The 14,254-nt window shown below is 35.8% G+C and overlaps 1 protein-coding gene across 1 annotated transcript in view; it reads right to left on the bottom strand.

Moving 5' to 3' along the window:
- Positions 1-14,254, bottom strand: part of MYO3B (myosin IIIB) — a 162,781-nt gene that overhangs the window by 38,951 nt on the left and 109,576 nt on the right. The window contains exons 28-30 of the mRNA XM_065751107.1: positions 9,784-9,904; positions 2,923-2,986; positions 1,902-2,037 (exon numbers count right to left, since the gene is read on the bottom strand). Of these exons, the coding sequence (XP_065607179.1) occupies positions 1,902-2,037; positions 2,923-2,986; positions 9,784-9,904 (321 nt within the window). The remainder of the gene's footprint in view (positions 1-1,901; positions 2,038-2,922; positions 2,987-9,783; positions 9,905-14,254) is intronic.

Here is a 14,254-nt window from a genome sequence, read left to right as displayed (position 1 = left end):
CTTTGCATTTAATTCTACATATAAATACTCCCTCCTTTAGCAAACATGAACACTGCTTCAAAACTGTGCAAGAGACCTGTGCAGAACCGTATCACACTCCTTTCTCAGTTTGTCTCTGTGTTTCAGGTTCATGAAACTACCACCGTGACGACAGAAGAATTCAAGATGAATATGTAGCATAGCAGAGTGATGTTTCATTATGAAAAACCAGTCTCCACATTGGGACAACCTAGCTGTCAGCTTTTTGCTTTGTGAAACACAATTCATGCAGTATAGTCCCACATTAGAAAACACGTGTATTGTTATTAATTCATATGTTCTTATTCCAAAAGGTATTTGTTATTTCTCTTGGTTTTCATGATAGATTTAAATATATTTTGTGCTTAAAAATATACCTTATACAATAAGGCTGAGTACAGATTGCACAGGGTGTGAAAGCACTGAGTATCTGAACACAAGCAACGCTGTTAAGAAATAGTTATTATTCAGCAGGTTTACTTCTCTAACAGTCATTCATGGAAACACAATTTATATGATCATCTGAGTACCATCACGCTTTAGTGAGAAATTCCTTAAATACTTACTCTTTTACACATACATGTTTCATAAATAGTTCAGGTTAATGTTGCATTTATCTCTTTTTCAATCTGTTTCCTTCCATCACTTCACATTCGCTGAAGTCTTTCTGAATTACTAGGCAATGGCTCAGAATCAGAAGTTTGTAGGGCTGTAATTCTGCCAGTTTTACTCTCTATAATTGTTTAATTTCAGATACAATGTCACTGATGTCAAGCAGACTAGCTGCAAGGTAACGTGCAATATCCATTGCCAGTAAGGATGACAGATTTGGGCCCTGACTACTTCCCTCAAGAGGGTTTGCTGCAATGAAGATATTTTTGTTTGACAGGTTTATTGTTTAATATGTAATAATTTAAGATACTAATGCACACATCCCCTGCAGTCCCACACTATGGATTCAAAATCCATATGGACTGAAATGCATCAAGAAAGTATAATGGATTTCTTAACATGCTGTATTTACATTCCACTTTGTTTTTAGCTTGGAAAACACATTATGTCTGTGCTCTAAAGACTAAAAACACTGACTTAATGTTATTTTATATAACAGAAGGATCTCCAGATATGTACCTGTCTTCTTAACTTCACTTCATAAATTGTTTAACTGAACTCTATAAAGCATAAAGACATTAATTACAGGATTAGGGCCCAAGTATTCAGATAAACACTGCTTTGTCTTAAGTTGTGGAAGGTATTCTGTGATACAGTATTAATGTTTGCATTCAGGAATCTGCAAAAACTAAAGGATTACAATGACAGAGAAAAGTATTTTGATAGGTATTGGTTTCCTGGAATAAATGATAAATCGGTTAAAACTCAAAAAATGCCATAATGCTTGATGTCAAGTTCTTAAACTATTACTGACCACAGCAAAAGTAACAAATAAAATAGAAACCAGACTGCATCGATTTTAGAATTATTGAAGATGTTCCTGTGCTCCTGACTGAATCATGGTGAGTGTAAACAAACATGCTGTCTTTCATTCTGCCAAACACGAGAGATTTCATCACTGCCTTCCACTTGTGAAACTGGAAGGCAAAGGATAGCTAAAGCTCTTGAAAGGTATTTCAGGATTATTAGCCACATTTTTAACAGAAACTGTTTTTCAAAAGTAGTTATACTTCTCCTCAGTAATTCAGGTACTTGAGGGCTTTTAAAAAATTCCAGTTTGAAAATACGAGGAAGAAAGTTAGTTCCTTTATATTTCCTGCCTTCCAATGGATTCATAAAAGACCTAATGTATATATAAAGCAAGTTACATGCTGACAACATGCAGCTTATAAATAGTAAACAAACGATCACTGTTACTCTGTATTTCTTACCTCCTTTTTTAGGGGGTCTCAATGGACTTGACTGATGGCCTGTGATTGACTGAGATTGACTAATTAATTGTGAATCACTCCTTTCGAATGTATTTTTTACAGTCAAAGGAGAAGCGGCAATCTCATCCAAATCCTTCTGGAATAAAGAAAGCTGTTTTAGGCATTCAAGAAACACACTGATTTCACTCTGCCATGATAACTTACAGTTGTTATTTCACAGAGAACAACTCTGTATTTTTCACAACTCTTTGAGAAATGACTAATGCGAGATTAAAGTTACACAAGATTCTTGTGGCTTTCAGCACCACTGACTTAGCATCCATGTCACAAACATTTGTTTACTTTTTCCATTTAACTTATTTATCCCCTTTCCTCATGCAGTTAAATCATAGCATGCACTGTATGCTGATTTCCTCTCATAGTTAATTTGTATCTTTAGAAAAAAGCTATAGGAAGGTATTAATCTGCTTAACATTTCTAAGTACATCATCCAAGGGATTTTGTTTTTTTAATCTTACATATGCTCAGCAGAGTTACTGGCAAAAACTGTACATTTTCTCCATTTCATCCTTTCAACATCAAATGGTAAGCAGCAAAAATTGGATCAGACTTCAAAGACTATGCTGTGCTCCAAGTCACAGAGCGACTCCTCCATTTCACATATTGAATTCGAGCAGGATATCAAAGTGCTACCAAAGAACCTCAGGTCCTTACTAAAAAAGAGGCTCTAACATCTGTAGAAAGTGAAGTGCACAGACAAATCACCTCAGGGAGCAGCTAGCATTTATTCTCAGCAGCAAATTTCCAGCCTTTTGATTCTCTTATTCGCTGTACCTCCCTGTCTTTCTACAGAACTAAAGTTCTTAGCAAGCAGGCTTTTGTCTCAAAGACTTCAAAACATCACTAACGGTTTCATGTTCGGATGGCAATGCCAAGCAGTCACGAACACATTGCAGAACTGTGGACTCAGGAATTTGAAGTTACAATGCAATGTTGTTTTAGAATACAAACTCAGTAGTACCTTTGTTGTTTGTTTGTCAAGAAAATCAGGCACCACGGGAGAGGATTGGTTACTTGCTTGCTGCCTAAAAGCAAAGAAAAATAAGATAGCTTCAATATTGTAATTTCTTCATTCTCATGAAAGACTTACTGGCATACACATTTTTTATGCTCTTCCCCTTTTCCCCTCCCCCAGTCACTAAATATGCACATATGATCAATTCAGAGAGAACACAGACCAGTTCCATTTCCTTTTATAAGGAAGTGCATGTTATTAAACACGGTAACTGGCCATGAGCAATGCATTTGTCATTAAAATATTGTGGATATGTGCATATGTGTGAAGTGAGTTTCTGAGAATTCCATGAGATTGACATAATTTGTTCAAATTAATTTTACAAGATTTAACATGAAACATTTTTTTCTCCAGAGACTGTGAATATCTGTTTTCACACAAAAATTCAAACTTGGGCACTCAGAAAATTTCAGAAAGGAGGAAGAAGTGAGACACATGGCTTCATGCTCCCCTAAAGCTGTTTGGATTAAGTAAGAGTTCTTACATTAACTTTGTCTGTACATATTATTATTTTACCATACAAATATTAAAGGTCAACTTCTCATTAAAGCTAATTGAAGTATCATAAAATCCTTCTGTAGGCTCTGATCTTTGTTGGCAGGCCTTTGAAGTAAATGGATCTTTTCAATACTAAATTCCTCCCAGAAAAAACTTTGCTCCAGAATTTTTAGTCACGCAAAATAATAATAAGAAAAGATTCTAAGAATTTCATTCAACAGATTAAAAAAATGGAGGTTCATAAAGATTACTTGATAAGCTCATGATCCTGTAACAGGGATTAAAAGCAAGATTTTCTATTTGTTAAAATTTTTCTTAGCCATTGCATCATTAATCACCACCACTGTCACTATCTTCCTGCATATACAATTAACTGCAGTTGTATGTCAGTGGAAACACTTGAAATGTAAGCTTCAGTCATAGATTTCAGTTTGTGACATACATCATAACTTTTTTTTCAAGGATGGCAAAAGACTCTAAGGCAGTAAGCTTTTTCAGTTTAACTTCCATTTATTACAACTGAATACCTTTCTGTCCCTTCAGTCACAGTGGGAATGGGAAATATAAAGGAAAAAATTACTTCACTGAGTGAAAAAACAGTGCAATTTATATTACCTCAAATTTTATTTTTGTCATTACTAATACACTGAATATAAAGGACTCATAAAAATAGAACAACACACTGAACTCAAAAATAACTGTCTGGACATATATGCATTTTACCTTTTAAAATGTAGCTTCTAAAAATACTTCAAATTGAAATGATATTACTGAAGGACTTGATACATACTAGACTATTACCTATTGGATTTGAAAACTGTATATCACCACATGTATGTATTAGATTATCTATTCATTCTAGGACATCCAGAGAGCTTGCTGAAACATTTAAAGCCTTGTATTGCAATAGGGTTTTGGCTTTTAGATTAATTTTGTCCGAATGTGCTATAAAAGCTCAAGGGGCTGCTTGAATTGTTTCAGACTTGATCACAGAAATAAAGACAGTATCATGGTAGTCAATAAGCTATTTTGGAGTGTGGAAAAAATAGGAAGCATTCATGGATGTGGTAGACATGAAGTTTATCTGGAATGTTGAAATTTTGTGAATGAAGTTTTGGATCTGCTTGTTGGGTTTGAGAAATGCTTTCTTTCAATTATTCATTGATGTTATGAAAATAAAGGAATATATTCTGCCTAAGCCGTAATTTATATTTAATATTGTTTTCCTAAAGATGGAGGGATCCATTTTGAAAACACACTCTAATTTGTACTGAGACACTTCTCATACTGAAGAGTATAAAAAATGTTGAGGACTCTTTGACCTTGCACATGAACATGAAACATACTGTCTGTAAAGCTCTTCTTTGTGGTTTCTCTTGTATATATATTACTTAGATAACTACTTATCAGGATTATTTAGATAACTCACCAATTTACTCCAAAATCACTCAAGTATTTATTGAGATGATTCTTCCCCATCTCCTTATACTGTAGAAAATATATCCAATATAAGCTAGAAATAACAAATAATCCTCCAATATTTCTATAGTGAATGTCAAAATCAAAATCTGCTCTTTAATCAGTATGTTGTCAATGAACCATAATGCCAAATAGGAATAAATCATAATCTAAATTTAATATTCAGGTTTTTGGGTGATTTGGATCTGAATCTAAATCTGCAGCTTGGATTAATCTCTATGTTCTATAAATAACCTAGAATTTAGCATGGTTTTGCCAGCACTTCTGCTCTGCCAGGGGTATAACATTATCCAAATGTTTAAAGGTAAATGAATGTAGAGCTTGCAATTTGCCTCCTGTACACCTTAAGTTAACAAAAATCAGCCACTGGAATTTTAAGCCTTAGAATCTTGATTTTCTATCAGGATCCCAGTGACATAATGTTTTTCACTAGAACAACCATAAATTGGGCTGCATATGGCACAACGTTTTCCAACAAAAAGTGATACTGTTAATAGAAGTTTGCATTTGATCATTAGTAGTTTCTAACCAAAACAGAACAAAACAAAACCAAGCAAAAAGCCACACAATATGTAAATCTGCATTTCTGCGTGATAAGTTCTACAAAAGAACTTCTGGAGATGTTCAGGAATGCATCAGTAATGTGCAGTAGTAAGAAAAGTCAGTAGTTTCCTGCGTTTTATTTTATGATCCTCACTCTTTTTACCTATGGACAAACTGCAACAGCATATATAGTTAAATTGTGTCCACTGATAAACTTTCTATGATTTTTATTGGATTCCATTAAAGTTGCAGAAACACTGGAGAAAATAGGGCAGAAGTCTTTAAGTCCTGAGTACTTGTAATGGTATGTTACAATAATTTCATTGAAAAAAAAAAAAGAGTTCTTGCTCCAGAACATACTAAAGGAGATCAGGTCATTGTGCCCATAAACTCAGTGGCAAATAGGAAACCACATATAACCTGAGAGTGTTTGTTTTCACTTGGTAGAAGATAATGCAGGGATATGGGTGTTGTTTCCAGAAGTTTGCTAATTTTCTAAAATATTTTATTACTGGTCAGGAATTTATTATCATAAGCCATGAACAGGTCAGGGCAAGTCCTCAGCTGGCAGGGGACTGTCTCCAGCAAAATAAAACAAAAAACCCAGTGAATCAATCAAAGAAGCAACAGCAACATAACACTACCACCAAAGCTTCCTTAAGGCTGTTATGCTGGCCACAGCAGGGAAACTGACAACCTTCCTTAAGCCTAAATGGTGTATAGTGGAGTCTTCACTAATGTAGTCATGACATTGTCATTCAGAGGAACCTCATCAGGATGGAGAATTAGGCAGAGAGGAATCTCATGAAATTCAGTGAGAGGAGATTCTATGTCCTGCATCAGGGTGAGAATAATTTAATGCATCAGTACACTCTGGGGGCCAGATGATTGGAGTGGAAGTCACAGAGCACTACTGAAATACAGGGTCATTTCAAGTGTCAGACTGGCAGAGAACACTTCTGAAAACATGATATTAGCCATAAAAGCTAAGAATCTTGAGATCATACTCAGATCTTCTGAAAATCTCTCTGATAATGTATGTTTAAATAAATGCAACATAAATGCAGCCGAGCATCAGCTAGTTCATATAAGTCAATCAGTATTGGTGGCTAACGTTAGAAAATGTGGCATCTGAGGATGATAATGAGGTGCAGGATATTTTCAGGTACCTTTGATGAAACTGTTTACACTATGGCTTCCAAAACTTTTTTACTTTCCACATTTGCAAGACAGCAGTGTTTGGGTCTGACAGATGAGATCCAGTCAGTACATTTACCTGGAAAGTACAGAAGAGATGCAGCTTTGTGTGCCTGGTTTTAGTCAGGCAAAACAGAAATTTGCTGCTGAATATTCACCTAAACTGTCATGCCCATGTAATTTTGTTCACCTTATCATCCTACCTTTATTGTCTAAATCTCATATGAGTGTAAAGAGTTTTACTAAAATAAACCCTGTATGAGGACACATGCTGACCAGTCAAAGCTTGAATATGATAAGAACTAGCAAAGCAGAGAAAGCTGAAGGGAGAAAAATCACAATGATTTTGAGTCAAGAGTGCAAAACTACTACTGACGTTAACTGTCTTCTAAGGTGCCTCGGTAACACGCAGAACTCCATCAGAAAAGAAAGGAGCAAGGGATACTCACTGATATGATGTTACAATTACAGACCTAACTATATGGAAACGATGTTTTCTGCTGTACTACAGTACAGTACTACAAAGTATGTGCAATGTTAAATCAATGAACGCATGCATTTAATCAGTATTTTACAACATTTATTAGCTTATGTCCTGCAATCACCAACTGAAGAGTGTCAACTAGGTGTAGAGATTCAATTTCATTGAAGGATTTTTTTATTTAAATGCCATTTTCCTCTGATCACCTTTAAATTCATAACACAAGAACTTTGGATGTTTTATATACATTATAGTAGTGGAACTTCTTTCCTATTCTTAACAGATCTTTGAAAAAGTAACAGGTTTTACATATCCTGTGAATACAAAGAAGATCTTTATGTGACATTCCTTTCTGACCATGAATACTTTTCATCTCCCTTTTCATTTTTCCAAAACTACTAACTAGAAAACAAAAGAAATGAAAAGAAAAGAAAAAGAAAAAAGGAAATGAAAAGAATATTTTATTATTCGACAGATCAGTTCAGTGGTATATGAGGCCACAGTGAGGCTGCCTTCTCTAGAGATAGAATATAGGCTCCTGTGTTAAACATCTGCACTGTTATTCGCCAGCCTTCCTGTTTCCTACAGGTTTCCTGTATGACTGAATAGCCACACACTTAAAACACAACACCTCCTAACAGCTACAGGTAGAAGAGAGCCTTGATTTATGGTAAGGAAATTATCAGATTTTGTCTTAACATTCTGTACATCACCTGTGAAATGGACAACATCTTCAAGTCTCGCTGATATCACTGGAACCTGAAGCCACTCCAGGGAAATATACGGGATTAGGAAAATAAGCTGGGAATTTTGGGGGTTTTAAACTGACAATTGCCAGCAGTAGTGGCAGTTCAGCAGCTCCAGGCAAAAGAAGTTATGAATTTTATTACCTGTCTGATTATGTACAGCAATTAAGAGCACGTGCAAGAACTGAATGGTGAATGTGTTCTATGTGGGCACCTTCAAGCTAAATATTTAAAACCATTTAGATACTGATTTCAATATGGGTTCATTGTCTGAATACCTTTAAAAGTCTGTATCTTTGTGCTCCATAAAGCCCAAATTCACCTCAACAGCTACTGATCCGTAAAATGTTAATAAGCCTCCAGGGATGTACAGTTAATAAAACTGTACCTAACCCAGAAACGTTTGGCAAGCAATGAGGAATTCCAGAAGCAATCTAATGTAGAAAGGAAAGAAAATCATTCCTTGCTATCTCGATACAAAACAGGTGAAGTAAAAGTTTGAAGAGGCCATGTGCCCCCAAACAAGTTCAGGTGAAAGTTCCAAAACACTAAAAAGACAAAATACATATTTACGTTGTATGTAATTTGGGATGCCAGACAGAATTGACAACAGACAGGTTATTAGCTCTGTTTTCAATGCCATTGGTGCAGACTGGTGAGCAAATAGCTATCGGTAGTTCTAAAGAGATCACAAGATACTTCCCCTCTCGAATATCTAACAGACAGAGGCTGCTGCACGCACATATTTTTTGTTCTTTTCCACCAGCCTGAATCGTGTTAATTTGTTTATTTATCCTGAAATCAGACTATTGCAAGGAAGACACTCTGAAACATTATTAACCTGAAAGGATGCAGGAGATTACATCTGAGCAAAATCATTCAATGCACCAAAGCATTTAGCAAACACTACTCAATACAAATAAACCAAAGTTCACATGGAAATTAATGCAACTCAAGTTTCTGAAAATACAGAGAGAAAGTTGAAATACTTTTTCATAGAAAGAGTTAGTGGTAATTATAAAAAGTAACAAAAACAACAAACAAAGAAACTTTCTTAGTGGAATTATATCATCTAGTTACATTAAAGTAAGTCACTGATTTCCTCAGAGAATTCATAACAGGTGTAACAGGACCTGCACTTGTATGCTATATGGAAAGTCTATAAACTAACAGAAACAAGAATTTGGATAAAAATTGAGATTTCCTAATGTATATCCCACAGCAGGTGTGATCTCACAGCTCTTAGTCACTGAAATCTGCTAAGCAAAGGGATTCCTCCACCCAACACCTCTCCTACAACACTGTAGGAGAGACAGATGAGTAATAGCTGAAGATGGAGTGGTTTCCTCCATCTACCCATGAAAGAGCAAGGAGATATTTGACTGAAATAATTCCACTGGTGAGGAAGATTAAAATATTCTTCCTTCACAAAAGGGGGGCACTGCTATTAAGGTTTACAGTATGCCTAGGCTGTCAGTGACTTGGCCATCTGCTTTCTGCAAGTATTTTCCTTCTTTACAAGTCTGCATGGAGATTTACAGGCACAAAAGTTATGTTTCTACTCTTAAAAGTCATGCATTGCAGCCAGTTCTGAAATGTTGAGCACGTGTAATTCTGTCTGTGGTTAGGGGTATTCCGGCTACTTCTGAGAAGTCCACAGAAATGGGACATCAAATCAGGGCAAACTGTACTTTAAATAAACCTCACTACTTTACCTGGGAGAATACTGAGATGACTACGCTTGTGGGGGGACTGTTCAGACTACAGGTGTTCAGATTTTTCAGAAAATGGTGGGTTCCCTAAGTGCCAGCTGAATCATGATGTCATGCCTGCTCCTTTCAGAAAGCAAAGGATTCAACTCACCAGTGCTCTTCACAGTCAGCATCAGAAGTAAAGCAGCTGCTCATACACTGAGAATTTGCTACATGGCCAGTGCTCTTCTTCAGTCTTGGGTAGTTTTTACGAGCAATATATCCCCTGAAAGCTAAAAAACATAGTTACAAATCAGAGAAAAACTCTGCAGAACCTGAAACACAGACTGGTACTTTTCTCTGCAGTCCAGAGCTAAATGCTCTACTCTTGGAGTGTCTAAAATCTGGGTTACTATTACATGGGACATAGGATGTGGGATACAGAGCAACCTCATGTAGGATCAAAATAACAATATAGGTAACACGAAAGCATGAGGTAAAATAAACAGAGAATATAACGAAGAATAAATTGAGAATATAGTAAAGAATAAATTGAGAACAAAGAAATTGACCAAAAGATCATCTCATACCTTGTTATTTTGTGAAAACAACAGAAATATTACCTACACAAAAGAGGAAAAAAATATGGAATCTGGAATCTTTCATTATTACAAAATTATGGAATAGTTTTTTTTTTATTATTCATTTTTTCTTCCACTTAATGACTCTTATAAATTTAACTCAGCATTCATGCATTTTATTTTTTATTTTCTTGCATAAGGAAAAGATAGAGGAAAAAAATTAAGCTGCCCTGATCTCAGATGCTCTTTCCATAGAAAGGACTGCAATTGATCCCTTCTTTTCCATTTTAATTCCCGTAACTGTCAATGGCCTTTTTTCCAGCCACCACCAAAATGTTTATTTTTCCACTTATTCATACAACATACAAAAATAAAGCCATCCTAACCATTCAAGCTTTGGTACATGGTGCACCACACCATAACGATCTTATGTTTTCAATGCAACTGATGTTTCTAGTGTAAGCAGCAGCAAAATTTGCCTTTTAATGAGAAATTACTAAAATAAATAACCATTCCCTTTACAGAAGGCATGACAGAAGCTTGACCTGCTGAGGTGTTGTACTGAATACAGAGCTCAGGTACCATGAGGCTGAGCAACTTTCACCCTCAGTAAAGAGACTGGAAAAGTCTGCCTATCTGGCAGAGATGAGGCGAGTACTCTCTTGCCCCATATGATCAGGCTTCCAATCCTTAACTATCCCCCACTGACCAGACAAGGAACCTACTCTGATATTGGCAGCAAAGACAGCTGGCTGGCAGCCACCTCTCTGCAGCTGAAACGCACTGAGCAGCAGTCTGTGGACTACTGTAAAGATAAAGAAGCACTGAAATGAATGAACTAGTAAGATAAGCTTCAATTTTCTCCCTAGTAATTTCTCAACTTTCAGCAGTTGTTTTGCACGTGTGTGTGTGCATTTATGCATACAGAACCATCCCCATAACTCTATGATTTTTTTCTTCCAGATACTTACCAATGACAGTATAACTATTTTTTGTCTTCCCCTCATTCACTACACACAATCAGCATTATTTCATTCTGTATATTTTATTTTTACTCTGAATTCTGATTTCATACTTTTTTTCTGGATCAACTCCTCTCAAGTGAACCCTCCCTTAAGCTGGCTTCTAACAGTCTTTTAGAATACTTTGAATCTTACAGGTAAACGGCTGTGTTTTTCCTACTTTCCCACTGACCCGTGGGACAACTGATGTAGAAGGATAAACAAACATTTTTCTGTCTCAAAAGCTTCATCAAGAATTAGTAGAACTGCATCTTTTCAGCATTTATTAACTGGATCCATAATGTTTCAAAGGAAATGCATATGCAGAGAATTCTACTGGGGGAGTGGGAGAGGTTGGGAAGCTGTTCCATCATGGCAATTTGCATTACTGACTGGTGCTGGTTTTGACACTAAGCACTTGGCTCAAAGAGTGTGAAATTAGCAGACTCATGTTGCTAGTGCTCCGTGAACAATCACTGCATCATTGAAGAAGAATGATTACCAGCTGTCACCTCATTTTCACCTTATGCATTCTATATTCCAAACTTTATAGCAACAGTATCTTTAACCCTGATCTTTGCATAACCAATAATGACAGGATCTGAGCTCAAAGAGATCTAGGAGCATAGGAATTTTAGCACTTTTATCAGACTTCTTAGTTAGCTTATTAGTTTTAAGCATTTTCTGTGCCACCGTGGAGGACATGTCTTTACTTTTTATACGAATTCTCACTCAAAGTGATCTCTCTGCCAGCTCCAGCAGGTAGCAAACTAAGAATGTGTTTACCACAGGGAGCCTCAAGCTTGGTGTACTGCAATTAAAAGACTTTATTTTAAGGTCTAAGTACTAAGGCATATACATTACATGCAAAGTTACACAATTCTAAATAGCAAAAGTCCAGGCATTTTCCTTCTGATTCCCAATGGAAATATATAGTTACAGATTGAGTCGTGAAGCACAGTGTAGAAAGATCAAAGTTAAATAATCATAGGTCTGTACAAGAGGTATGAAGAAAGAAGATGAAGTACTGTTTTAAAACAGCAGAGGGATTTATTCTCAGTTGCAAGAAATCTTGTTAAAAAGACATTTTCTGTAAAGATAAATTTTTAAGCTATAATATCACTTAAAATAGCACATAAGAGCAACTTTGGGAATGAAAGCTCACGTTGAATAGAAGGTGTCATGATTGTTTGTAAGCAGAAATTGATTAGCTAAAAAGAGCATACAACCTTCTTAATTTGCCTAGATAAAAGAACATTCAGCAGCTTAACTACCAACATCTGAGATGATTTGGAGCCCATAAATCTGATTTTTTGCTTCATGCCAAATTAATTCCACAGAAGAGTAAAAGATATGGAAAGTCATGTCCTTTGCTGAATCCCATGAATACTTCCCTCTTTCACCTCTCAGTCTGGATGGATTTTGGATAATGAATGCTTAGTCACAGAAAAAGTAACTAATATCTTATATTCTCTGGCAGAAGTATTACAAAAAAGCAAGCCTTGTTACTGATGCACATCATCACTATGATGTATGGGTTTTATTTTCTGGGCATTGCACTAAAAAGTTCTACCTTGAGGCTTGGTTAAACAAAACAAGTGTGGATGACTCTGAAACTGTCTGTCAACATCAGAAATGGAAAGTAAGAAGTTTTCCAAGGCCTCTTGTCCCTCCCTGATTTTACTAAGGGCGTGAAATCCTGTGAAATCCTGTCAAAATGGACAGAAAAGTAAAAAACAAAAACAAAACAAAACAAAACAAAAAAACCCACAGAAGTATTCACACTAAGAGGAGACAGTAATAAACTATGAGACTTTGAAGGCCATCTCACTTTTGTTAACAGTTAGCATGCTCCCTGCATGTGAGCAGCAGGCTTTTAACGGTCACTCAGTGTACTAGAAGTGAAGAATGACTGAATAGCCTAAGCTGGGACAGAACATAAGGAGATGAAGGAGTAAAGATAACTAAAGCTGTGCAGCCTGTACAGATCAGTCTGGTTTGATTTGGATGTAAAATCAAGATAATACGATGAGTCAGGTCAGCTACCAATAAAACAAACACACATCTCTTCAGAGGTTCTTATACTGATAATGATGCTAAAAAGGAAAAAAAAAAGAATGTATTGCAATTATTATTATTATGTGTATTCCAGCTGTTCTCAAGCCTTTTTCTTTTTTTTTCCTTACAATGAAATAAATTTTGCCTCAAGCCTACAGAACAGATATGCAAACAGTGAGATATGCAAACACTGCATGGGAAGAAGTTGTAGAAAGCAAGCATTTTTGCAAAAGGTATGTTTCATCTGATTTCCTTCTGAACATTCATCACTTTTCATTAAAAAAAAAAGGAAAAGAAAAAAAGAAAAAGAACAGAAAGATTTAGGTTCTGATCTTTTTCCTTGAGTTCTTGATAAAGAATTTTCCAATACAATGTGACATATGGTGAGTGTGCGAGCACGTGTTGGAGGAGGAGACGATGGCTCAATGGATTAGTCGTTTGCCTTTCACCTCTGGAAGCATAGTTAAACTCAGTCCTGACCACAGTTGCACAGTATATTCCAGATGGCTAAAGTAGGCCTAATTAAAATGAATTCAGTGATGTCACCTCAGATCTAAGTGAATCGTATGCACCACTCATTTGGCATTTTGGCAATGTCAGCTCACAAATGAAATAAACAAATTAAAATCTTCCTTTAAATCTTTCACGACAAGGGTCACTCCACATAAATAATCTAGTTATAATAGCATGTATTTCTATCTTCATAATTCTATTATCTCTTTGTTTTGTGGGTTGTTTCTTTTTTTTTTTAATTCTAATTAATGCTTTCCTCTAATACAAAGAAACATTGAATGAGACTTGCATGTGAGACAAATCAGCGGAGCAACATTTTAGTCAGATGATTCAATGGCTATATACTGATTTACACCAGCTGTGAATCTGGCAAAAATAATTTTTAAAATTAATTTATTATAATAAAATATTTTTCATTTTACATAGATGTAAATCCAAACAATTCAAATCCCAGTTACAGGGAAATACTTACACAGAAGTGCAAAGTGTT

Source organism: Cyrtonyx montezumae, unplaced genomic scaffold (assembly GCF_038088225.1).
Source record: "Cyrtonyx montezumae isolate F1298 unplaced genomic scaffold, pur_monq_1.0 scaffold_7, whole genome shotgun sequence".
Taxonomy (NCBI): Eukaryota; Metazoa; Chordata; class Aves; order Galliformes; family Odontophoridae; genus Cyrtonyx; species Cyrtonyx montezumae.
The sequence above is the reverse complement of the archived record's forward strand: the minus strand, read 5'-3'. Positions and strand labels throughout refer to the sequence as shown.